Source organism: Quercus robur, chromosome 9 (genome assembly GCF_932294415.1).
Source record: "Quercus robur chromosome 9, dhQueRobu3.1, whole genome shotgun sequence".
Classification (NCBI taxonomy): Eukaryota; Viridiplantae; Streptophyta; class Magnoliopsida; order Fagales; family Fagaceae; genus Quercus; species Quercus robur.
In genome coordinates this window covers 34,663,348-34,688,460 of record NC_065542.1, presented here as the reverse complement: position 1 = coordinate 34,688,460, position 25,113 = coordinate 34,663,348, and the positions used below count along the sequence as shown (strand labels likewise).

General features: G+C 34.2%; 3 protein-coding genes across 16 annotated transcripts in view; 1 reads left to right on the top strand and 2 right to left on the bottom strand.

The window, feature by feature from the left end:
* Positions 1–25,113, bottom strand: part of LOC126698205 (esterase-like) — a 111,261-nt gene that overhangs the window by 80,894 nt on the left and 5,254 nt on the right. The window contains exons 2-5 of one of the 14 annotated variants that reach the window (XM_050395262.1): positions 22,319–22,531; positions 21,254–21,423; positions 20,620–20,884; positions 20,119–20,401 (exon numbers count right to left, since the gene is read on the bottom strand). The exons of 2 other annotated variants lie outside the window; for them this stretch is intronic. In XM_050395262.1, coding sequence (XP_050251219.1) covers positions 20,119–20,401; positions 20,620–20,884; positions 21,254–21,423; positions 22,319–22,531 — 931 coding nt within the window. Of the gene's footprint in view, positions 1–1,647; positions 2,360–19,950; positions 20,402–20,619; positions 20,885–21,253; positions 21,424–22,318; positions 22,532–25,113 lie in introns of those variants that run through there. 11 more of the 14 variants (XM_050395261.1, XM_050395275.1, XM_050395269.1 and 8 more) reach the window with 11 other exon arrangements.
* On the top strand, positions 5,297–6,530 carry LOC126698206 (uncharacterized). The gene is made up of 2 exons (XM_050395278.1): positions 5,297–5,677; positions 5,781–6,530. The coding sequence occupies exons 1-2, from the start codon at positions 5,322–5,324 to the stop codon at positions 5,932–5,934; spliced, it is 510 nt and encodes a 169-aa protein (XP_050251235.1). The 5' UTR covers positions 5,297–5,321; the 3' UTR covers positions 5,935–6,530.
* LOC126698207 (uncharacterized protein At4g08330, chloroplastic) overlaps positions 7,433–25,113 on the bottom strand; it is a 26,703-nt gene continuing 9,022 nt past the window's right edge. The window contains exon 2 of the mRNA XM_050395280.1: positions 7,433–8,018. Within this exon, the coding sequence (XP_050251237.1) occupies positions 7,670–8,018 (349 nt within the window). The 3' untranslated portion in view covers positions 7,433–7,669. The remainder of the gene's footprint in view (positions 8,019–25,113) is intronic.

Genomic DNA, 25,113 nt, shown 5'->3' with positions numbered 1-25,113 from the left:
TTTGGTCATTTTTTAGGTTTAGGGGTATTTTGATCAATTTTTAGGTTTTAGGGGTATTTCAGTAATTTTTTTAGGTTACGGGGTATTTTGATAATTTTTAGGTTTAAGGGTATTTTGGTCCATCTTTTATGTTTTAGGGGTATTTTGGTCATTTTTTTGTTTAGGGGGTATTTTGGTTAATTTTTAGGTTTTAGTGGTATTTTGGTTATTTTTTAGGTTTAGGGGTATTTTTGTCATTTTTTTAGGTTTTGGGAGTATTTCAATCATTTTTTAGGTTTAGGGGGGTATTTTGGTCTTTTTTAGGTTTTAGAGGCATTTTGATCAATTTTTAGGTTTTAGGGGTATTTTGGTAATTTTTTAGGTTTAGGGGTATTTTGGTCAATTTTTAGGTTTTTGGGGGTATTTTGATCATTTTTTAGGTTTCGGGGGTATTTTGCTAATCTTTGGATTTAGGGGTTATTTTGGTCTTTTTCAGGTTTTAGGTTATTTTAGAGTTAGGTGATTTGTAGAAATGATACTTGAATCATAATGGGTTAATACCCATTTAACCCAATTAATAATAATTAGGTGGATTTGGGTCTCATTTAAGTGATTAGGTTTGAGTGAGCAAATGAGTTTGGGTTGATTTTGTCACCCCTATTTTTTATTAGAAAAGAAAAAAGCAAATGATTTATTTTAAAATCTTCTATATTTCTAATTAAAGATGTATTAAAACTTTTCTAAAATAACTTAATAACGAATGTCCTAACAACATCTTTTACCAGGAACTATAAATAACCCATGATTCTCTACCTTGGCGCTTTGGTTGTTCTATCATTTTAATGTGGATAAAAAAAGGGACCATCAATGAGAAAATGAGTGTCTATGGATCTTCATGGGCCTACCACCCACTTAGTAGTGCAAACTCTATCTATGTACTATGTTTTATATTTGACTAATTTTCTTTTTATTTGCGCAATATTTAACAGAACAAAACGCAATACTTTCTGTCATTAACAGTCTAACACTAAGGGCACGTTTGGTAGACTGTAATAGGCACTGTAATGTAATAGTTATTCATATAGTTTAACTATTCAATAGTTTGGTTATGTTTTTATTACAGGGAATAGTTATTCCTTATGAATAGCTATTCTTTAAAATGAAGAATAACTATTCCTCTCTAAAATGGTTGTAATAGATATTCCTTAGTAAATGTAATAATTTCTAACATTACTATATTTCCAAATAAATAAACTTTCCATATCCACCTAACAATTATGGAAATAAAAAATCATCAAAAAATAACTCATCTCTCTAAAATTTAAAATATATTATTTTCTAGGAAATATATTTGTATGAATGAGATATTTTCTAAAATAGATCATAAGTTTTATTCTAATATTACAACTCACAACCAAACTAATGGATAGGTTTAGTTATTCTATTACAACAACTTTTATTCCTGGTAATAAAGATTACCATTCCTGTTGTAATCCACATTCAGTATACCAAACGTACCCTAACATTGATAACTAAACGACCTCACTTACTCAACTTTTGCATATAAAGAAAGGACAAGGTTTTTATGCAACAGTAACTATGAGGATCTAATTCCAAAATTCTTAGTTTATAAAACTAAAATCTACTAAAAAGAAACGAGGTACATACCCATGAAATCGATCATGAGCCGGCCATCGGAGGCCCTTCCAGCAGGTTTCTGAAAATAGGTCTCCCCATAAGGTGGTGGTATTGTTATAAGGGAAGCAGACAATCCACCGGTGTCAGAATTTGAGTCACCAAAGTTAAAAATCGCTGGAAAGTTGCACCTTTTCAAACCAAATACAGGATTCATTGTGGAAGCAAACAACAAAAGCATACAAAAGAAAGGGAGAGAAATTGTGAACTTGAGAATGGTAGGAGACTCCATATTGGATAAAGAAAGAGAGACGCAAATAATATTGAAACCAAGAACGAAAGTTTGATGTCTATATATATTGCAAGGAAAAGTGCACTACCCTATCCTATATGGCTATATCTATTCCAGGCTGTCAAAGGCCTATACTTCGCTTTCATCTTTGAATTCTGGTGATGATGAATATTATGCAACTTAGACTAGTTTAAAATTCTAGGAAGTCTATCCAATGGTCCATATCTGTCGGTTCATGTTTATTTTGAAGTAAGTAGAGGTTACTAAAATGTGATTGATGATGTCAACGATCGTCAGTTGAATTCTTCATCCAGACATAAGGGATGACCAAACGCCACCTGCAAAATATGAAAGACTTCTTGAATAATAACATCGGGATGGTGCTTACCAAGGACCCTCCGATGTCTAAATCAGATACTCAGAGTTGTGTTGTAAGGCGTATGAGAATTGATTCTAGTAAAAGAATTGAGTACCTTTCCCTGTTTATGGAGGTTGGTATATATCACCTTCCTATTTGTAGCCAATGGGCTCCTATTATGATTGTTTTTATGCCAATCGTAACATTCCTGTTGACCTGATGGTTATTCATGGTCTTGTTAACAGTCTTTATGTCCATTGCTTTCGTCCGTTACAGCGGTGTTATCAATGCTCCATTAATTTCGTAACCGTTATATTAGATGGACAATCATTTATTCTTGTATCTATCAGTAATAATTCATATCAAGACATTAATTGGAAATCAAACCATTAAGCTAACTCGAACTCATAATAATAATAATAATAATAATAAGTTGTATTTAAACAAATAATTTGAAAGAAAAAGTTGTTGACAATTTGGATCTTTTTGGACATTCATTCCTAACAGCCGCAACATTAATTTATGGAGTGGTAACTATGTGTTTACTATTGTTGAACCACCTGAATTTTTGTGCTTGTTATTTTGTTATTGATTTGAATCCTGGGGTGCTATCTAAACAGCAAAAAGTTTAATTTTTTCAAAAAAAATTTAATGTTTTTTGTTTGTGCTTGTTAATTTGTTATTGATTTGAATCCTAGGTGCTATTTACACAACAAAGTTTAATTTTTTCAAACTAGGGGGTAGGAAGAAGATTGGAGCTAAACTTTTTGCCATTTAAATCTTTGAACTTTAATCCATATTTGTACTCTACTTTACACATCTTTTATGCGCCTGGACATCTACCTTTGGCTTATAAATCATCTGAATCTGATAAGAATTACAAAAGTTTGAACATTTGTTTTGGTCATGATTGGAACTTTACCACCCATGACCCAACAAACACGATTTGATTGACACAAGCTAGGATGTTTGACCACAAAGCGAAGTGAAATAACCAGAAATGGGTGGTGGAAATAATTCCAAAACAATTTAAATAAAAGATATAGGGAAGAAATTGTGAGCTTTTACTTGTATGCCGATAACTATTCAATTTCAAACCAAAAGACTTGGGTAGAGTTCCGTGTTTGGGGTTCCAACCTAGGTTGCACGGACACGCCATTTTTGGCATCGTGTTGGTGTCCGACACATGTCGGACACCGGAACAGGTACGACACGCCGGATTCCGGTGTCCGGCGATGTCTCTTTTCTTTTTTTTTTCGCTTCTCTGACACAACTCCAACACAGTGCCGACGCGGCTCCGACACGCCAGCAATGAAAAAAAAAATCACAGATTTTGACAGGTGAACTTACCAATACCATTGATTTGGTGATAACCCTAAAACAATAAAGCAAGTTTAGAGTCTTTTAGACTGAAAGTTGAAACCACATCTCAAGTTCTTCTCAACCCACCCTCCCTCTGTCACTACCGCTGCCCTCTGTCCCTCGCCGAAGTTAGATCAGGCCAATTGGCGAGCTCCAACGTCAACGCCATGCCCTCTGTCCTCTGTCCCTTCCAATCTCTCTCTCTCTCTCTCAACGTGGACAACAAGTCTGATCTCTTGATTCTCTCTCTCTCTTTGTTTTGTTTTTTTTTTTTTTTCTTTCTTTCTTTCAGATATTAATTTTGGTGAATGGGGGTGGGTGTACTGTTACTCACTTATTTATATAAGTTATAACGCATTTTTTTTTTCACGGCTGCTATGGGTGCCCTCTGTCCTATTTTTTTTTATATATATATAAGTTATAACTTATAAATTTGTTTTTGTGTGTCCTGCTATAGTTTTATTTATTTATTAAAGTTAAATATTGTAGGTGATTTTACTAAAATGAATACTGAAACTGAAAGTGAAAAATCATCAGCTGAGACAGCTGCTGCTCCTCTATGGAAATATGTTACTAAGTTAGAAAAAGCAAGTGTTGGTGGTGGGAATGTTGCTTTCAGATGTAACTATTGTGAAAAAACTTTCAAGGGGTCTTATTCAAGGGTGAACGCACACTTGTTAAAACTGTCTAAGTTTGGAATACAACCATGTGCCAAGATTGGAGATGATTATTAGAATGAAATGCAGAAATTAGAAGATGCGTATGAGGAATCTTCGCGTAGATTGAAGAAGCCTAAGCTAGTGTATTTACCAACAGATTCTCCTACTAGTCCTAATTTGGGCAGTAGGGAGAGTAGTACAGCTACAAGTCATCCATTTTTTCAAAAAAAAAAAAAAAGGGTTGGGAATTCTCCTTTGGAGAGGACTTTTAACAATCAATGTCGAGAGCAATTAGATTCTCTTATTGCTAGGACATTTTATTCTGCTGGTTTACCCTTTCACTTTGCTAAGAACCCATATTGCATTGAGATGATCAAATTTGCAGCTAATAATAATTTAGCGAGCTATATTCCTCCGGGTTACAATAAATTAAGAACAACTCTGTTGCAAAAAGAAAGGGCACATATTGAGAAGTTGTTGAGGTCAATTAAAGACACTTGGAAAGAAAAGGGTTTAAGCATTGTAAGTGATGGGTGGACAGATGTACAAAAAAGGTCACTTATCAATTTTATGGCTACATCAGAGAAATGGCCACTTTTTATCAAATCCATTGATGGTACCAAAGAGTACAAAGACAAGCACTTCATTGCTGACTTGTTTCTAAAGGTCATTGGTGAGGTTGTCCAAATTATTATTGATAATGCCTCTGTTATGAAGGCTACAGGATCTATTGTTGAAGCTAAATATCCTCATATATTTTGGTCACCGTGTGTTGTGCATACCCTCAATTTGGCCTTAAGGAATATATGTGCACCTAAGAACTCTTTGCAGAATGAGGTTGCATATAATGAATGTAATTGGATTGCACAAGTTTCAGATGAGGCAACTTTCATTCGTATTTTCATCACAAATCATTCTATGAGATTAGCAATTTTTAATTCATATTCCCCTTTGAAGTTACTTGCTGTTGTTGAAACACGATTCAATAATCATCATGCTTAAAAGATTGTTTCAAGTAAAACATAATCTTCGAAATATGGTCATTAGTGAGGAATGGATGTCATATAGAGAAGATGATGTAGGAAAAGCTCAAACTGTGAGGGATTATGTTTTGAATGATTTGTGGTGGGACAAGGTTGCATATATTCTAAGATTCACAGGACCTATTTATGAGATTCTTCAAGTGGCTGACACGGATGCACCTATTCTCCATAAGCTGTATGAAATGTGGGATTCCATGATAGAAAATGTGAAGAAAGAAATATACGAGCATGAAGACAAGGAAGACTATGAGGAGTCTCCATTCTATGATGTGGTACTCAATATACTCATTGAACGGTGGACTAAAAATTGCACACCACTTCATTGCCTAGCCCAATCCTTGAATCCGAAGTAATTTTTCTATCTCTTTAATATTTTCGTTTATATTCTTTAGGCATTTCCAAACAAATAAACTAAACTCATTAGTTGTACTTATTTATTTGCTTTTAACTAGGTATTATACTAATCAATGGATTGAGGAAGTCAGAGGCCGTGTTGCGCCACATAAGGATGCTAAAATTGCAGCGGAGAGAAACAAGTGCCTTAAAAGGATCTTCCCTGATCTTGATGATAGGAAGAATGTTAATATGGAGTTTCGTTTGTTTTAAGAAATTAAGGCTTATGATGATGATAACATGGAGGATAGATGGACCTACGATCCAATGCTTTGGTGGTCAACTTATGGGTCCAGTTTACCAGTGCTTCAAACTTTAGCTCTAAAGCTTCTTGGACAGCCTTGCTCATCATCATATGCTGAGAGGAATTGGAGTACATATGGCTTCATCCATTGTATGAGGAGAAATAGAATTACTCCTAAATGTGCTGAAGATTTAGTGTTTGTTCATTCTAATCTTTGACTTCTTTCAAGGAGGAGGCCGGAGTACACTACAGGAGAATCTAAGAAGTGGGACATTGGTGGAGATAATTGGGATGAACCATTTGGAGGACCTAGGTTGCTTGAGATTGCTTATCTCAGACTAGATGAGCCAGAGATGGAGATAAGTATAGTTGAGAATGATGACTATGTTGATGACGATGATGTTGTTGTTCTGTGATAATCCTGAAAGTTTAAAACTTGTTATCCTTTTATGTTTTTAGTTTGATGTTGAACTTGTTATCCTTTTATGGTTTGTACTCTAAACATTTTATTTGTATTATTGTACTACTTTGGGTGTTAGTTTACTTATTTGTAGTTCTTACATAATTTAAATTCTAGACATAAACATATTTTATGTCTAAAAATATTAAAAAATATGCCTAAATATAAAATTTAATTAATTATTTAACCGCCGTGTCCCCGCTGTGTCGTGTTCTTATTTTTCAAAAACTGTCGTATCCCCGTGTTCGTGTCCGTGCAACATAGGTTCCAACGTACATAAAGAGATGAAACCATTGACTACTTGTATCATACAGATTAATCTCTATGAGTTTGGTCAACGGTTAATTTGCAATCAAATTTTCTGTAAAGAAATCTTTAATAGAAAATTGTGGTCTTAATAAAATTGACTCAACTAGTAAAAATTGATGTCCTTAAAAAAAGCAAGGATTTTGACTCAAAGCAGCAGAGGAAGAAGGATAGTAAAAAAAAGAATATTATTTAGTATTTTGGTGCTCTTTCACCGTAAGTTTTAAAGGTTCATATTTATAGGTCTAATTAAATATCATATCAAAGTACAAAATATCCCCTGCAGGCAATTAGGTTCTTAATTAATTGTCTTCCGAAGTATGATTTGCTTTGCATAAGTTATGCATGTGGCCGAAAAGAGCTGCTCAACCTGTCACATGCATAGTATAATATATGCACATTATATTATATGTTAGGTTATAAATTGACCTTAGTTAATTAATTCAATTACTAAATTAATTAAGTCAAATTATATGTAAATTATCCAAGATTTCTCACGTGATTTCAACTGCGGGGCTAAAACCAAAGATGATGTTCCTCTAATTTTCACATCCTACGTGTACACATGTACAGGCAAACACCAATACTACTGATGCCCCAACAAACTCAAATCAATCATTCAACCTCTGGAAAATATCACACCACTTTCTTAATTTAGCTGTGGAAAAGTTTTTACACAAAATTTTCACAACCAAAAACCCTTTCAGTTCAAACAACAATTTTCTTATAAACCAGTTTTGGAAACTGTTATGTACAAGTAACAACATAGATAAGAAAGGCAAAACACCAACCAAATACAGAAGGAAGACACCTTTAGATGAACTCTTGCCCTTTTGGTGTTGCAGATGTTTCCTTGATGGGAAAAAGAGCATATAAAACAAGCTTGCTCGAGTACATCACGTGTAAATTTGAGTGGCAGATTCCTCAGAAGATGAGGGCTATAAGGCTCGCATTTTAACCTTATATTTTTTACAACTTGAGACTTCATTGCCTGAGGAATAATAATCTGATACAAGTCGCTGGGATGATGTAAAATCATTGTAAGCAATTCCAATATCGTTACCACACTCGCGGCAAAGAAGTTTGGTTCTCCGACGGAACAAGCCCCAAGAGTTCTTAGAAAAGTAGGGTATGCACTGGATTTCATCAACCTGAGTAAATCTGCTCTCATCAATGTTAAAGAAAGAAATGATCCCTCTCTTTATAGATTTTCCATATTTAGAACCAATGGTTGAGGTGTTCCGATTGCAAGAGCTTAGGTTTAGATCATACCCACAAGAACCACAGCTGCATAAAAGTGACTGTATTGTCATTGCCATGTAAAAAGAAGCATCTTTTTTTTTATAAGGTGTAAAGAAGCATCTTTACATTTATTTTGAATATACAACCAATAAAACAAAGATAAAAGACACCAAAAACTGCAAGAAAATCAACTGAGGCCTTGTTATCGTAAATTAAGTGTTATTAAAAATAAGGTGATCAAAAATTCAAAAACTGATCAAACCTGCAGAATCTCATAGAGACAATAGATAAAGTTACCATAACCTCAGGAAAAGTGATATTTATTTTGTAGGATAGGTCAATTGTATTACTAGAAACCTCTCTAAAATGTTTGTTCTATTTGTCTTTTTTCTTTTTTTCATGTAGTAGTGACAAAAGTGAGTGATTAATTTGATAAACATTGATGTTGTCCAACATGATGAATCAATTATGTTAACTCTCAATTCTCACACACCCAAGATCCTAACAAGCGGTGTGGGCCTCAAGATTTTAATCCTAATGAAACTTCTTAGAGAATGAGTTTGATGGAATTTAACCCAAGGTGAAGATTTATTAAAAATTGCCTCAAACTCCTATTTAAATTTATTATTAAAAAGATTTTTCTTTGATAAGTAAAAGAAAATATTTTCCTTGTGAAAAAAGTAGTTTGGTTTTCCTTAAAATTTGGCTCAAACTCCTATTTCAGTGACTTCAACATAAGTTGGTCTTCTTCTTTATAAGGGTAGTTTTATAGTTCTTATGAGGTTTAAAGATGCATGCATTAGCATCCGATGATTGTGTTTGGAAGCTGAAAGTCAAAAGATGCCTATGGATAAGATTTTTTTATTTTAGATACATTTCAAGTGGGAAGGAGAAATTCAAACTCTAGACATCTCAATTGGAAACACTTAGAAATCCTATTTGACCTAAATACATATGGTGAGTAGATTGTAGTTAAGAATTTGTTGATCCATCACTACAAAATGCGGGGGCCTTGGGCCACGTTTTGTTAGGCCGCGGCTATAAAAAAAGCGGCCCAAGATAGACTAAAGCCGCATTTCTTAAAAACGCGGCTTAAACTCGCGTTTTAAACGCGAGGCCATAGAAGGATTCTGAAGATGCGTTTTTTTTTAGCTATAGCCGCATTTTTGGGGCTAGGGCTATGGCCGTGATTAAAAAACGCGGCCTAAGGACCTCCATATTTAATTTTTTTGGCAAACTCTTCTCTCTTTTTTTCCTTAACTGTGGCCACGTTTATAAAATGCAGCTCTAGCCTCCCTAAAGCCACGTTTTATAGACACGGCTTTAAATTTGGTCTGAAGCTGCGTGTTTAAAACGCGGCTTCAAAATAGACACGGCTTTAAATTTGGTCTGAAGCTGTGTGTTTAAAACGCGGCTTCAAATTTGGTTTGAAGCCACGTTTTAAACACGTGGCTTTAATTTTGGATGGGGGCGCATTTCTTAAACACGGCCTCAGATTTTGCCTATAGCCGCAGTTTAAAAACGCGGCTTTAGGCTTTGTATATATACAATTGGGTCAAACAGTTTCAACCCTAGCCTCTCCCACACATCAGCCTCTCCATCTCTGAAGAGCCCGATCTCAACCCTCGCCCTCCAAGCCTCCATCTCCGATCTCAACCCTCATCCTCACCCTCCATCTCCGATCTCAACCCTCACCCTCCATCTCCGATCTCACCCTCACCCTCCATCTCTCTGATCTCAACCCTCGCCCTCCAACGAAAGATCATTACAAAGCGGATAAAGTGAAGTTTGTGAGCCATGACCGACAGTCACCTCTTCAAAAGCGGATAATTATCTCTCTCGACTGACGTGGAGGCATTGTAAGCTCTCTCTCTCTCTCTCTCTCTCTCTCTCTCTCTCTCTCTCTCTCTTCTAGTGTGTTTCATTTTGCTCTGCGATTGCGATTTTTGAGCTATGAATTTTGTTCTTCGATATACTTTTTCTTTCTCAATGCTATTTCGTAACCCTAAAGTAATTTCCATGTACAACATAACTCTCTATGATTGGGTGTGTTTGGTTGCGCCGTTAGTCGAAGTGTAGAAGATTATTGATTTTGACATTTTGTTACTGTTTGGCTGCTAATCGCAAAACCCTAATTGATTGGTTTAAGATGGTGAAATGTTTGTGATTTTTGATGATTTATATGTATATGGAAAATTTGGTTTGTGGGTTTTGTTTCTGAGCTTCATATTGGTACTTGATTTATATGTGCATGTGACTCCACACAAAATCTGGAAGAACGTCTTGGATGTTGACCCTCCAATAATGATTAAGGCCACATTTGTGCCTGCCGACTACATGATTGGAAATCCGGCTAATAACTTTGTTAGCTTGTCACCTGAGAGGACATAATTCATTTAGAAAAAATTAATTCTTCTTTAGCAATAATACTTTGAAAATGTTAACAAAAACATTTCTTTTGATAATTCTCAATGTATAAAAGATTGGTAAGCATGTTAGGATGTTTTATTTGATTAGATTAGCAAATTCTGTGTTTTTTTATTAGTAAGTTATGTGTCTGATGACCTTGAATCTAAGACCTCACCGTTTGTTGTACTCTTATAAGGAGAAAAAGTGTCAAAATGACATTTTGTGTATCAAAATGACATTTTTTATACAACAGCTACTGTGGATGCTCTGACTAATTTGGTGGAAAACTGGAAATAAAAAACTTACAATCATTATGTTTATATTAAAAGTATCTCCTATGCATGGAGAAGTATCTTACAATCCAGGGATGTCATTCATAAGGGGGCTGTGTGGAGGGTCGGTGATGGCCGGATGATAGATATTTGGAGTCATAGTTGGTTGCCGGATGTGGGACAGAGCAGAGTGATCTCGCCTAGGAATGATGCAAGGGTTGAGAAGGTGTGTGATTTATTTTATCCTAATTCAAAAACATGGGACCCTGGTTTGATTCAGCACATATTCTACCCTTGGGAAGCAGAGAAGATCATGAGGATACATGTCAGTGCTGTGAATACAGAGAACTCGCTAGTTTGGCCTCTAACTCCGACTGGCGAATATTCGGTTAAGTCTGCATACAGAGTTCTTGCTGCAGAAGTTATCAATGGACTTCCTTCTTCGTCAGGTGGGGAGTGTTCCTTACTGTGGAAGCGCATTTGGAAAATTCATGCGCCACAAAGGATCAAACATTTTATCTGGTGTGCGGCAATGGACTCCCTTCCCATAAAACAAAATCTTGTCCGACGGAAGATTCCGGTGGACGTGACTTGCTCCCTGTGCGAGGATTATCAGGAAACACTCTTGCATGTATTATGGCTGTGTGATCAAGCCAAGTCGGTCTGGAAATCAGATTCTAGATTTTCTGGGTTGTATCGGAAAGCTCACAGGAGCTTCGTGGACTTGCTCGACTCTGTTTTTGAGCAAGGCTCTGTTTTCTTTGTTGCTCTCTTCTCAACAATTGCCTAGAGTCTTTGGCAGCGTAGAAACAAGCTGCGTGAACGCCAACCCACGTGGCCCATCCAGGAGATATGTCGAAGAGCAAATGAGCTGGTTATGGAGTTCTTCGAGGTTCACCAACGACCTACGAACGCAGTGCACCATGCTCCCTGTGTCAAGTGGTCACCGCCAGCAGAGGGTGGGTATAAAGCTAATTTTGATGCGGCTTTTTTTGAAAGTAGTGAGCTTGCTGGAATTGGGGTGGTGGTTCGGGACAGTTCTGGTAACATCATGGGAGCATTGAGTCAAAAAATTCCTAGACCCTAGTCCGTGGAGCATGCTGAAGCACTTGCGGCCTGTAGAGCTGTGATTTTGGTGAAAGAATTACTGCTCTCCCAAGCGTGTTTTGAAGGTGATTGCCAACGGGTCATTCAAGCCATCAATGCAGGTGGTCCCAGCCGTACTCTGTTTGGCCATATTATTGAAGAGATTTGCTATTTCAGCTCATCTTTAGCAAGTTGTTCCTTTGTTCATGTACGTAGAGAGGGTAATAAATTGGCACATGCCCTAGCTAGAAGAGCAGTTTTATCTGCAGACATTGATGTATGGGTAGAAGAGTTACCCAATGACTTGGATGATGTATTCCGCTTTGATTTAGTTCAATAAACTTACTTACCTCTTTCTCAAAAAAAAAAAAAAGTAATTGACTTTATTCAATATATTTATTAAGAAGTGCAAAAGATTCCTACTCATAAATGCATATAGCCCCAGAGAAAAATCACTTATTCAGGAAAAAAAAAAATCAGAAGAAAAGTACTAATTTTACGGACCAGATATATTTCGAATTGTTGGTTCTTAAATCTTAAATGGAGAAAGAAATATATTTGACAAAAAATCTCCAATTTCCATTTCTTTCTTTGACATTTATTTATGAATAAGTTTAGTGGCAACTGCTGTGGGGATCTTATTGCAAATTCACCATATTAGACAAGTTTTTTGTTTCGAAGGAGAATTTGGTATAAAGTGCAATAAGTTGGACATTTCATTACCACGGATCTATGCATTCTCGCCTTAGAAGTCCATTACCTGACTTAGATGGATGATCTATGCATTCTAATTTTTGTGTTTACAAATTTGATTGTTACTTGGACCTTTTTTTCTTTTGTGTAATAGTTGCTACTTTAGTTTTCTACAAGTTTCAGCTTTAAACCGACTGCCTACAAAGTGGTGGAACTTATTTCTAAAGCACTTGGTTACATACTGAGGTTTGGTTTCTGCTTTGGTTTTCAATTTTTCAAATTTGATTGTGTATTGTTGTTTGGTTGCTGAAAAGTGTGAAGAATGTATTTTATTTTTTTGGTTGCTGATGAAGTGTGGAAAATTTTACTTATTGTTGTTAAGGAAATTCATATATTTGCTAATTGGTTATGGATGGGAATTTACTTGTATATTTTCTTTACTGTTTAGTTGTTTCTTGCATCTTTGTAGTATGTGATTATTGACTCATAACATACGTTTGCATTTGTGAAGGCATCTAGACTAGAACCAAAAGTGAGAAGGTTAGAAGCTGCTGATAACAAAACTGAAAGCCTGGTAAAGGAAGAGCTTACTGTCAATTTCCCTATTTTGAGTTGTAATCATAATCTCTATTTCCTTTACAGTTTTCATACAAACATTGATTGAGTTCTGTTTTTTTTTTTTTTTTTTTTTTGGGTGGTTGATTGTAAGCATACTCATCTATGATACAATCTAGCTTTGGATCATTAATTATTTTTGTAAACTCATTTAAATAATAGTGTGATACAACCAGGTTAGAAATCAAAAAAAAAAATTTAATTCCCTTTATTTGATTTTTATTCATTGTCTTTTCATCAAGGGTTGATGCTTTTCTTTACTTTTATATGTAAGGACATACTCTTTATTAGAAAGATGGGCTTTTTGGTTCCAAAGGCACCTAAAGGAGTCCAAGGATGTCAACATCCTGACATGCTCTCTAATGTTAAAATTCTTTGATGCTTTCCCTTTTCTTTTCATTTCTTTTTTCCTTTTGAGATTCTCATGAATAAATTTGATGGGAGAGAGCAGTGACACTGTCAATTACTAGAATCTGTTTATTTGTCCCTTTCATCACTTGTCTGATTTGATGTAAGCTTAACTTGAGAAGCCTTAAAACGTGGCTATACGTGATAGATATAGCCACATTTAAGAAACGGGGCTATAGTTGTGGCCTATAGCCGTGTTTTAAATGCAGCTAAAATGTCTTCAAAGCTGTCAACAAGGGTCCTATGGGCGCACTTTTCAAACGTTGCCTAAGAAATGGCTATTTTATTTAATCAAAGGGCAGGTAGTGATCCCATTAAAAAAAAAAAAAAAAAAAAAAGGAAAAAAGGCAGGTAGTGAAAATTAAAAAGAGAAATCAATGTCAATATGTTTTAGCTTTATAGGGACAAAAAAACCGAAATAAAAACGATTCAGTTGAAGAATTTTTATTGATAGGAACATTTCATGTTTCTTCATTTTTTTTTTTTTTTTTTTTTGTTCATAGTTTTGACGCTGTGACAGCTTTCTCAAGATGATTGCAATAAAAATTGACGTTGTGACAGCAAAGACAAGTGAGAGAGAGGAAATGTGAGGAAGTTGAGTGAAGGAAATTGGGTTGGGTAGTAGCTAGCCAATATATAGAACTTTGGGATGGGGCTAGCTAGGGACTATTTTAGCCACTATCACAAGTAACTGCAATGGACATAGGCGAGTGTTGGTACCAAAAACCGCTTGATACAAAGCATTCGCGTGAAGAAAAAAACTCACTTGCCTTTTTGAACGTAATAAACTACATTTTTAAGGAATTTGTTTTACATTTATATTGCATGTTATGTCCCAAATTCCATTTGCTATGTTTGGTTGTCGATTGTCGATTGTCGCTTCATATCACCAACATAAATTTTCACTATTGTAATGAGACTGTTGAATATGATGTAGGCAAAAGAAAGTGGACAAGCAATGGAGCGTGCAGCTGTTTTCACAAAAGTATACTGCACCAAAGATGGGCATCCTGTTAGTGATGAAGTGTGAGATAAGATTGTAAGCCCTATATCATAACCTATTTCTTTTGTATATTGTGCGTGAAATGTTTATAACAAATAATATGTTATTTGGTTCTTGTGTGAAAACAGGATAAAATTACTAAAATTTTAAACAACGGGGGCTCACTACAAGGAGACCGTCGCGAAGGAATCCTATGGTCAAAAGATGATATGTTTGCTCAAGTGATGGGCAAAGAACGCTGTGGACGTGTATGTGGGGTCGGTTTTGGACCAACCCTAACAGGAAGAAGTGGGTCCAGCCTTCCATGTTTAACTGGGCCGTCGTCTAGCGAAACGGCCCATCAGATGACTGAATTGGAAAATTCGTTGAGGGACCAACTTGCTGAGTCAGAGCAGAGGCATCAGGAGCAAATGGCCTCATTGCATGCACGGCATAAGGAGGAAATTGCCAAAGCACTGGCCAAAGCAAAGCGGGAATCATATGCACGGCATGAGCAGCAAATGGCCGAAGCAAAGCGGCAAATGGATGAAATGATGTCGGGCGTGAGAGCCATGTTACAAGGAGCCATGTTACAAAGCAGCATGAGCAGCTTCACAAATTTTTCAATTACTAAAAATGTTGCCTTTAATTTAATGAAACTTGCGTGTTTATTGCAATGCATTGTTATGTGCTACTGATACGATGTGTATAATATATTCAGGATAGCGCTACATCACAGTGAGGACTCTTCGTGGATATTTTAAGATTGTATGTTGTATAACTTTTTGGCTGTATCAAAAGGAATATTGTACACATGAAGTTTATTGCAAGTATATCAACATTTTTAAAATAATTGTTTTTGTTGTTTAGGAAAAACATAAATTGGGTATTCAATGGAATTTTGTATTGTTTTCAAGTGGACTTGTTTATACTTGTTGGGTTAAAAGAGTTTGTTTCCTAGCTTTAGTCACATTCTGAAAACAAACAAACTTTGCTATCACTATCTTTATCTAATGCTGTTTTTTTTATCATAGCATAATATTCGAAATAGCTAAATTGCTGTGTTTATATTTTTGTAGTGCCATTATGGACATAAACTGTGATCTACCTGTAAATCAAGGGTACAAAACCGATGCCCCACTTAACAAGGCACCCCTAGAAGCATCCAGGATTACCTGTATTGGTCATGTCTGATGCTCGCTGCATCTCTTTTATGTCAAATGGACTTTAAACTTTTTCCTCCATTTTGTTGCTGTATTGAATTGCATATTCCTTAAAGATTGATAATTTTCCCGTATTCGTTAGAGATTTTGATTTGTGACATATTTGAGAAAATTCTAGCTTGATATTTAGTTGAAATTCTGGCTTGTTATTTTGTTGCACGCAACAAGCTGGAATTTTGTATGTGTGATAGGTTTGTAAAACTTATAGTAGAGATTGTAATGCATTTACCATCTGGCCTAGAAAGGAAAGGAAAAAAAAAAAAAAAACGAAACAAAACAAAACAAAAACTATAGCCGCGTTTTTAAAACGCGGCTATAGACATATTCTAAACAGGAATTCGAGGGTTGTGGCCGCGTTTAAAACGTGGCTATAGGTGGCAGATATAGCCACATTTAAAAAACGCGGCTATAGTTGTACCCTATAGCCGCGTTTAAAACGCGGCTAAAATATGTCTCAAAGGCCATCAACAAGGGAGCTATGGCCGCACTTTTTAAACCCGACCTAAGAGCAAGACCTATAGTCGCATTTTAAACGTGGCCTAAGGTGAAAGCTATAGCCACGTTTAAACGCGACCTAAGGTTCTGGTCTTAGGCCGCGTTTTAAACATGGCCTAAGGTTAAATCTGTAGCCGCGATCAAAATGCGGCCCAAGACCAAAACCTTAAGCCACGTTTTAAATGGGGCTCTAGGTCCTAGTCTTGGGCCGTGTTTGAAAAGTGTGGCCATAGGCCCATTAGTCCTATAGTCACAAGTTTTATGCCACATTAGAAAACGCGCCCTAAAAAAACGTGGCTATAGGCTATAGCCACGTTTTTCTGACCTACAGCCGCGTTTTAAAAATGTGGCCATAGAACCTTTTTTTTGTAGTGCATATTGGTGAGGGTTTATGTTTGAGCTTGTGTAGCTCTATGAGTACAACTTTTGAGGATTTATCAAGGATTTTAATTTTTAATTCATATCGTTGATAATGGATTTCGGCATAAATTTTTAATTTTATTATTTATGTGGTGTATTTTTGCTACATCAATAGAGAACACCTAATTTCAATAAAAACGAATAAAATGCATTCAAATGCAATAACCAAATATATTTCTTAGCCCTTTCCCACTCCCCTGTGTGTGTGTGTGTTTGTTTCTCAAAATATATATATATATATATATATATATATTTATATATATTTCTTAGCATCCTACCACAGTAATGGTCGAAAATCACAGCAGTGTCTATGACCAAATTCTGCCCAATTTTACAAAAGATAGATGTCACCTCAGCTCACCTGATGAAAAGTCAGTTTCATCAACAGAGGTTTTTCCATTTTGTTAAATAGTAACCAATCAAACAAGTTTTTAATCTACACAAAATAGGCTCAATTTATAAATATAAAGTTTTTTTGTTTGGTTGAGAATGAAGTATATATTTTTATGAAAGTGAAATTATCATTTTGATCTCTATATTTTGTGGTCATTTTCAAAAGCCAGCTTAGCAAATTTTGAGCAAAAGTGGAAACTTTTTTATATTTAAATATTAATTAAAAAATATTTTTTATTTTTTATTTAAAATCTAATTTTTTTACTTTTTGAGATACAGAATTACTACTTAAATTTTTATATTCAAGTTACACTAACATTTCTTTTTTGTTGATGTTATAGTTAATCCACTTAATCTTTCATCAGTTTCATGTGACATATTCAACCTTAAATAGAATTTTACTAATTTTAATTTGAAAAACTTCTTTCTACATTTGCCATTATAACAAGTATTGTTAGTAATAAGTAAGCGAAATATGCATTTGGAAAAAAAAATCAAGTCTCTTTATATAATAAGTACATTAATTGGAGTATTTTTCATCTATTTGCAAAATTTCTTTTAAAACTTTTAGATCTAAGTCCCAATGGAGCAAACTTTGTCGCTCAATGAGGTGATGGAGACCCATTCCAAATCCCTCATCCTACCGTCGACTAATTGGATAAACTGATATACTTAACCATAATTACCAAGCCAAAAAAACAAACACCAGGCCAAGGAAATTCATGACATTTGATGGTTCAATCCAATTGCAAGCATATAATGACACAACTTCAGCTAAATACAGGGACACTCGTAAATCAATTACTGGATAAAGCATACTACTTGGGTAAATCACTTGTTTCCTAGAAAACCAAGAAAAAAAAAAGTCTCTCATTCATTAGTTTAGCTGTGGTAGAATTTAGATCAATGGCAACAACTTTTTTGTGAGGTCATCTGGCTAAAACCTAGGATGCACAGACACTTCATTTGGGGAGTGTCGAAACTTTCAAGCAAAATGTCTCATGTCTAAAACTATTTAGGGATATGCCCTTGTTTTGAAACTCGATTTTTAGAAAATCGTGTTTTAAATGTAAAACTTGATTTTTGGACAATCGAGTTATAGCAAACTTGGATTTAGGAAAAAAAAAAATTTTTTCTGGAACTCGAGTTCCATTCAAAGAACTCAAGTTCCACTTGAATATTTGCAAGGAACTCGAGTTCCACATTTTTTTTTTTTTTTTTCAATTTTCACTTCGCTATAACTCGATTGTCCAAAAATCGAGTTTCAAAACAGGGGCATATCTCTAAATAGTTTCAGACATGGGACATTTTGCTAAAAAGTTTTGTCGAAAAGGGCAAATGCCTATTTTGGCCCAATTTTCCATGAATGCACAAAGCACAAAAAAGTAAATTACCGTTATACCATATGGTAGAAACTTCAAAACAAGTTAATCTAGACCGCATGTCTCAACAAACTAACAACCAACAAATTTGTTAAGCACTCTAACAATCACAAACTAAATTTCTTCTTGGCAAGTTGGGTATCATGAATATCGACACCAACTCCAGGTGAAGTGTTGAGGAACACTAACCCAACATAGAAATTTGTTGAAACTTATCAAGAACATTGCAACTATCAAGCTTGTAGTTCAAAAGAAATAAGAAATAAGACATAGAAGCAGTGTCGTTTTATACTAAAGACCCAAATTTAGACACGATTTGATAGAAAATAGGGGTATTTAGAGAGTTTAAGAATCTGTATAAAAATATTTTAGTACAAAAAATGATAAAATCCAAACAAGAAATTCTGTTATTATGACAAAAAAAAGAAAAACACCGGGCCAAAGAATTTCATGACATCTGATAGTTTAATCCAACTGGACGCATGTTATAACACAGAGTGGGCTAATGGTAGGGACACCCGTAAACCAATTACTACTTGGTAAAAATCACATGTTTGCTAGAATTTCCTTAAAAATAAATAAAACCTTGCTTTCTAGAAGACCAAGAAACAAACAACCGTTTCTCATTCATCAACAATGGCAAATTTTAGATGAATGGCGACAACTTTTTTGTGAGGTCACCAGCTAAAACATCTTAACAGATCTTAATACGAATTGTACTACGAAAACAAGGTTGCCATTCATATAGCTTCACATCCAATCTTCCAAAACAATCAAAATGAAGAAGAAGAAAAAACCAAAGTTTATTTAAATGTGATCATTTATTCATTCTAGTTTATATGCTTATAATTGGTGGCTTGAATAATTTTATACGCGGGTGCATAGCATGATGTCTTAACTATGTAAGACTTTATTCACCAAAAAAACTATGTAAGACTTTGAGTTGCACTTTGTGCAGGACACGTAAAGCAGCCCTAGCTGACTTCTATTTTATGCTAATTAATGTATGGGTCGTGTTAACGGGTGCTTATAGGGGACAATTGTTAATAAACCATATTTGGAAAGTTTTGACACCACTCTCATGGGAAATATAAAAAGCTATCCAAAAGAAAATTAATTGTATTATCATTTTTCCATAAAATGTTTCTAAAAATAATTTCTAAATCAATGTCCTTAGGACATCCGTTAACATTTCCCTTAATATATATATACACTAGTTATGCGGCTACATGTGAAGCAACCCTAGCCACAAAGGTAGAATAGGGTTTTCTCTATTCCCTATTATTTTGGTAGAGTTTTAAGCTGTGACTTTATTCTAAAGATTTTCAGGTTTTTCTAGTCACTTGCTTCTTGTGAGTGTGGGCTCTTTGGGAGTATTTGGTTTGGGTTTCATTATAGTGTTTTGGTACCACTTTTTGCAAACTCCTTTTGTTGGTGAAACTTTCTTCTCAACCCTACCCATGCATGCATTTAGGCTAAGACTGAACCACGTAAATTTTTATATTCTCGTATGACTGTTTCTTTTCTTTATGTTTCTATTTTGTATAAACTCATTGTTATTTGGTTATACACACAACAAATAGATATTTATGCCTCCGCTATTCTCAACAAATTGATATTAAAGCTTCCGCTTTTGCAACATATATAACAGGACTATCTTAAGTACATGGCAAGCAATTTCAGAATTAAGCCAATATCTATATAGGAGACGATAATTAAAGAGTACATAATAACTTGTAGTACAAGATTATTTTGATTTATATATAGGTGCTTGTGCAGCTATGCCTATGAATATAAATGTTGTGACAAGCCATTTTCAAGGGTATTGGTGGATCTGAAAAGGCTCCGGTTGAAATTTGGTCAAAAACAAACTTGTTTGCAGCCTCTGTATAGTGAATCCCATCCCAATTTACTCTAACTGAGGGGCGTTCACATGAACCAACAAATATCTGGCTTCCATTAACTGTGATTGTTCCTCCACAACCAACACTACTGCTATAATTGTACATGCCACCATATCCACAACAAGCAACGAGAGGAAGCTCAAATCCTAGTTAAGAATAATTCATTTTAAATAAATGTTTGAAAAAAAAAAAAGATGAAAAATGCTAATAAGTGTCTCAGTATTTCTTTGAAAATATTCAATAGTTGAAGGATGAGCAATTTAAATCTTGGATGTTGCCATTTAAAACATCAAGATGTCTCTATCCCTAATTACTAATAATTTTTTGTTATATAATTTTCAATGTAAAAAACTATGGGGCTTACCATATTCCTTTGGTTTAGTAAATAGAGAGTACTTGACAGAGTAGACGTCCACATATGTGATTGCAGCTAACGGAAGATCTTTCCTGAGTTGAACTATGGCCTCCTTCAAATTGTGGTTGAAATATTGAGCTACATCATTATAAGACTTTGCGCAACCATAGCTGTCCCTTTGAACTGATGGAAAATTGGCCAAAATATAGGGAAGGCAGCCAATTGGTCCCGTGTTATGGATCCAAAATGATCTAGCTCCCAAATTATATATTTTCTACATCATAACATCACTTGATTAGCATTAAAAGAAGACTTTAGTTAATGAACACCCTAAAGGCACACGCTAAAGTGTAATTAATGCTCTATTAAATTATATTTTAAAAAAAATTAAGTCAAATTATGCACATATATTAAAAAAACACACACACAATCACAATGAATTTATTCCTACAATTTTTATATATTTTTCCAGGAAAAAAATTTATTTACCTGTTTTTGTTGTCTTTTTGTTGTTGTTGTTTGTTTCTTTTTTTCTTTTTTTCTTTTTTCAAATTAGTTTAACAAGTGATCATGTTTCTTCTTAAAGTAGTACGCCAAGGCCAAGCCAGCCTTTTTTCAATGACTAATCATAGTATAAATTTACCTTAACATTAATGGAGAACTTGTTTACTATATCAGGGATAGAAGCATTGATTTCCTCTATGGTCATGTTACCAAAGAACCCCTCACCAAGATCATTCTGGCCGATATCGAATGTGTATAATGCTTTTGAAAAATAATCCCCCTTGGGCATTAAAGTTGCAAATATTCCTCCTACAAGAAATTTAAAGGATTTAAAGCCTAAACCCTAAATTTAAAGACCCAATGTAAAGCAAAAATGCATTTGATAATAGAGATGGTTATAAGCTCCTCAATTCTCAACAAATATATGAGGTATTTTACGAGCACAACAAAATATCACATCTTTACAACAAGCTTACATGTCAACTTATTATAAGTCATAATAAAATCAAATTCTACCCACCACAACTCAAAACAATGGTATTGTAAAAATACTGTGAGATTTTGTTATATTTATAAACTTTTTCAATACATAATATGATGTTTACGCATTTTAGAATTTTATTTTAGAATTTTACCCTAAATACATTTTCTTAAATGTTGTACCTTAATTTCCTACCATGTGCCAAGGGTATTGTAACTTAACTGACATCTCTTGCATTTCTTGGTGTTTTTAATGAAAATATCTAAAGTTTGAATTTCTCATTCTCATCCTCTATTGTAACCTACCATGTGATTATATCAATTGATGTAGCAAATCTTTCCATAAAGACTACTAGATTCAAATATGTGGTTTATTTATTAATAAATTCACATGTTTAAATATTAGATATCTCTGTTGAAAACATAAATAGGTGTCAATTGATTTACAAGGCCTTTGACAAAAGCAATAGTAATCTTAGAACACCTAAGGCACTACAAATCTGTAACTATCGTTTTATGATAAAAGACAATTAAATAAATGATTACTATCTTTTTCTAATTAAATACAACCATGTAATTGAATTTAATTAAAAATTTTAATATATATAACATCTAAGAAACTATAAATAAAATATTAATCAAAATCAATCATTGAATTTAATTAGAAAATACAGTACATAACACCTAAGAAAGTGTAACTAAAGTTTGTTGTTACTAAATTTACCTTTTTTCTTAATCATTTGTGATCTGGATTTGAACTGCACAAATTGTTGTGAGTATTGTATATCGAGGTAGAAGGGACTAAATCCACCAGCAGGTATAATATTGGTTGGTAGTCTGATTGTGGATGCAGACGTGGCAAAATTTGCACCGTGTGAGAAATTGGTCCCCAAGGAATCAAGGTAGGCACTCAGATAAGGGAGACCAAGACTCTTTGCTGCAACCATACAATGTGAGTGATCAAACAGTTGATAATTAGTCATAGCACTTATAATGGGAATTAAATTAATTTCAACGACGCTGTGGAAATAACAAATTTTACATTTTTTTAAAAAAATTAACGTCACAATTATATCCAACTTTCAAATTATGACGTTGAAGCAACATATTATTATACTAAAAAGAAAAAATTGACGGATGTCCTAAGAGTATTAGTTAATAAAATATTATTAGAAATTTTTTATTAGGGGTGTCAAATTGGTGGGTATGGGTGGATTTGGGATAGGCATAATTGGGTTGGGTAGTGGGTACATAAAACTCATTTACCCATCTATTGGCAATTTAACTAATTACTTCTAACTCAAACCCAACTCAACCCAATTATTATGGGTAAACCCTAACCCATCCAATTACCCAATAATCAAAATTATCAAAATGCCACTAAAACTTGAAAATGACCAAAGTATTCATAAAATCCTTTAAATTTACCAAATACCCCCTAAACCTTAAAAAAAAAAAAAAAAAAAAAACAAACAAACAAACAAACAAACAAAAAACAAAAACCAACTATGTTAAAAATGACCAAAATACCCCCCCAAAACCTAAAAAAATGACTAAAATACCCTCAAACCTATAAAATGACGAAAATACACCTAAACCTTTAAAATGACCCAAATAAACCCAAAACCTCTAAAATGGCCACAAATAACCTGAAACCTCTAAAATTACCAAAAATAACCTGAAACCTCTAAAACGACCAAAATACCCCTCAAAATATCTAAAATGACCAAAATACCACTAATCGTATAAGATGAACAAAATACACTTGAAACCTCTAAAATTACCAAAATAGGGGTTTGGGGTATTTTGGATGTTTCAAGGGTATTTTCAACAAATTAAAGGTTTTAAGAGTATTTTAGTCATTTTGTAGGTTTCGAGGAAATGTCACTAATTTTTTAGGTTTTAGGGGTGTTTCGTTAATTTTTAGATTTTGGGGCTATTTCGGTAATTTTCTAGGTTTTGGAAGTCTTTTAGTCATTTTTTTAGGTTTTGGGGATATTTCGGTCATTCTTTAGGTTTTAGGGGTATTTTGGTCATTTTTTAGTTTTAGGGGGGATTTTGGTCATTTTTTAGGTTTAGGGTATATTTTTATCATCTTACAAGTTTAAGGGGCATTTTTGTCATTTTATAGGTTTCGGGGTATTTTGGGCAAGGATATTTTGGTCATATTTAGGTTTCGGGGGTATTTCGGTCATTTTCTAGGTTTCTAGGGTGTTTCGGGTAATATTTAGGTTTTAGAAGTATTTCGGCCATTTTTAGGTTTAGGGAGTACTTTGGTCATTTTTAGGTTTCAAGGGTATTTTGGTCATTTTTAGGTTTATGACGTATTTTGGTGATTTTTAGGTTTCAGGGTTATTTTGGTCATTTTCTAGGTTTACAAGAGTATTTTGGTCAATTTTTAGGTTTGGGGGTATTTTGGTCCCCTTTTTATGTTTTATGGGTATTTTGGTCATTTTTTTGGTTTAGGGGGGTATTTTGATCATTTGGAGGTTTAGGGGAATTTTGGTCATTTTTACGTTTTGGGGATATTTTAGTCATTTTTTAGGTTTGGGGGGTATTTTGGTCCCCTTTTTATGTTTTATGGGTATTTTGGTCATTTTTGTGTTTAGGGGGGTATTTTGGTCAATTTTTCGATTTCGGTGGTATTTTGGTCATTTTGAGATTTAGGGGGTATTTAGGCCCATTTTTATGTTTCGAGGGTATTTTGGTCATTTTTTAGGTTTAGGGGTATTTTGGTCAATTTTTAGGTTTTAGGGGGTATTTCGATCATTTTTTAGGTTTCAGGGGTATTTTGGTAATTTTTAGGTTTAGGGGGTATTTTGGTCTTTTCTAGTTTTAGGAGTATTTTGGTCATTTTTAGGTTTAGAGGGGTATTTTAAAGTTGGATGATTTGTAAAAATGATACTTAGATCATAATTGGGTCTAGTTGGTTACCTAGTTAAAAGCCAATAAATGTTAATGTTAATTGAGTTTAATTGGGTTAATACCCATTTAACCCAATTAATAATTGGGTGGATTTAGATCTCATTTAAGTGGGTGGGTTTAAGTGGGCAAATAGGTTTAGGCTGATTTTGACGTGACACCCCTATTTTTTATAAGAAAAGAAAAATGCAACTGATTTATTTTATAGTCTTCTCTATTTCAAATAAAAGTAGTATTAAAATTTTTCTAAAATAACATATTAATAAATGCCTTAACAACATCTATTAATAGGAACCATATATAACCCATGATTCTACCTTGGCGCTTTGGTTGTTCTATCATTTTAATGTGGATAATGTTGTAAACTCTAAAGCATAAAGCAATTCAAGAAAATATCTGAAAATAAAATGTTATTTTATTCTAAATAAACTGTTGGCTTATATAAGCCTTACAAAAAGATAAATCTAGAAACAAACAACCCACATTAAACAACCCACTTGGTAAATGGCTAATAACGTGGTAAATGGCTAAGGAAATGGTCAAACTCTATCTACATGTCCTAAATAACAGGATTTATTAACTGAATGAACTTTTGAC

Excerpts from the sequence above, each read along its gene's own strand:
- LOC126698206 (XM_050395278.1), top strand. The coding sequence starts at position 5,322 with ATGGTCATTAGTGAGGAATGGATGTCATATAGAGAAGATGATGTAGGA. Across the intron at positions 5,678-5,780 it reads GCCCAATCCTTGAATCCGAA|GTATTATACTAATCAATGGA; the intron begins GTAATTTTTCTA and ends GCTTTTAACTAG.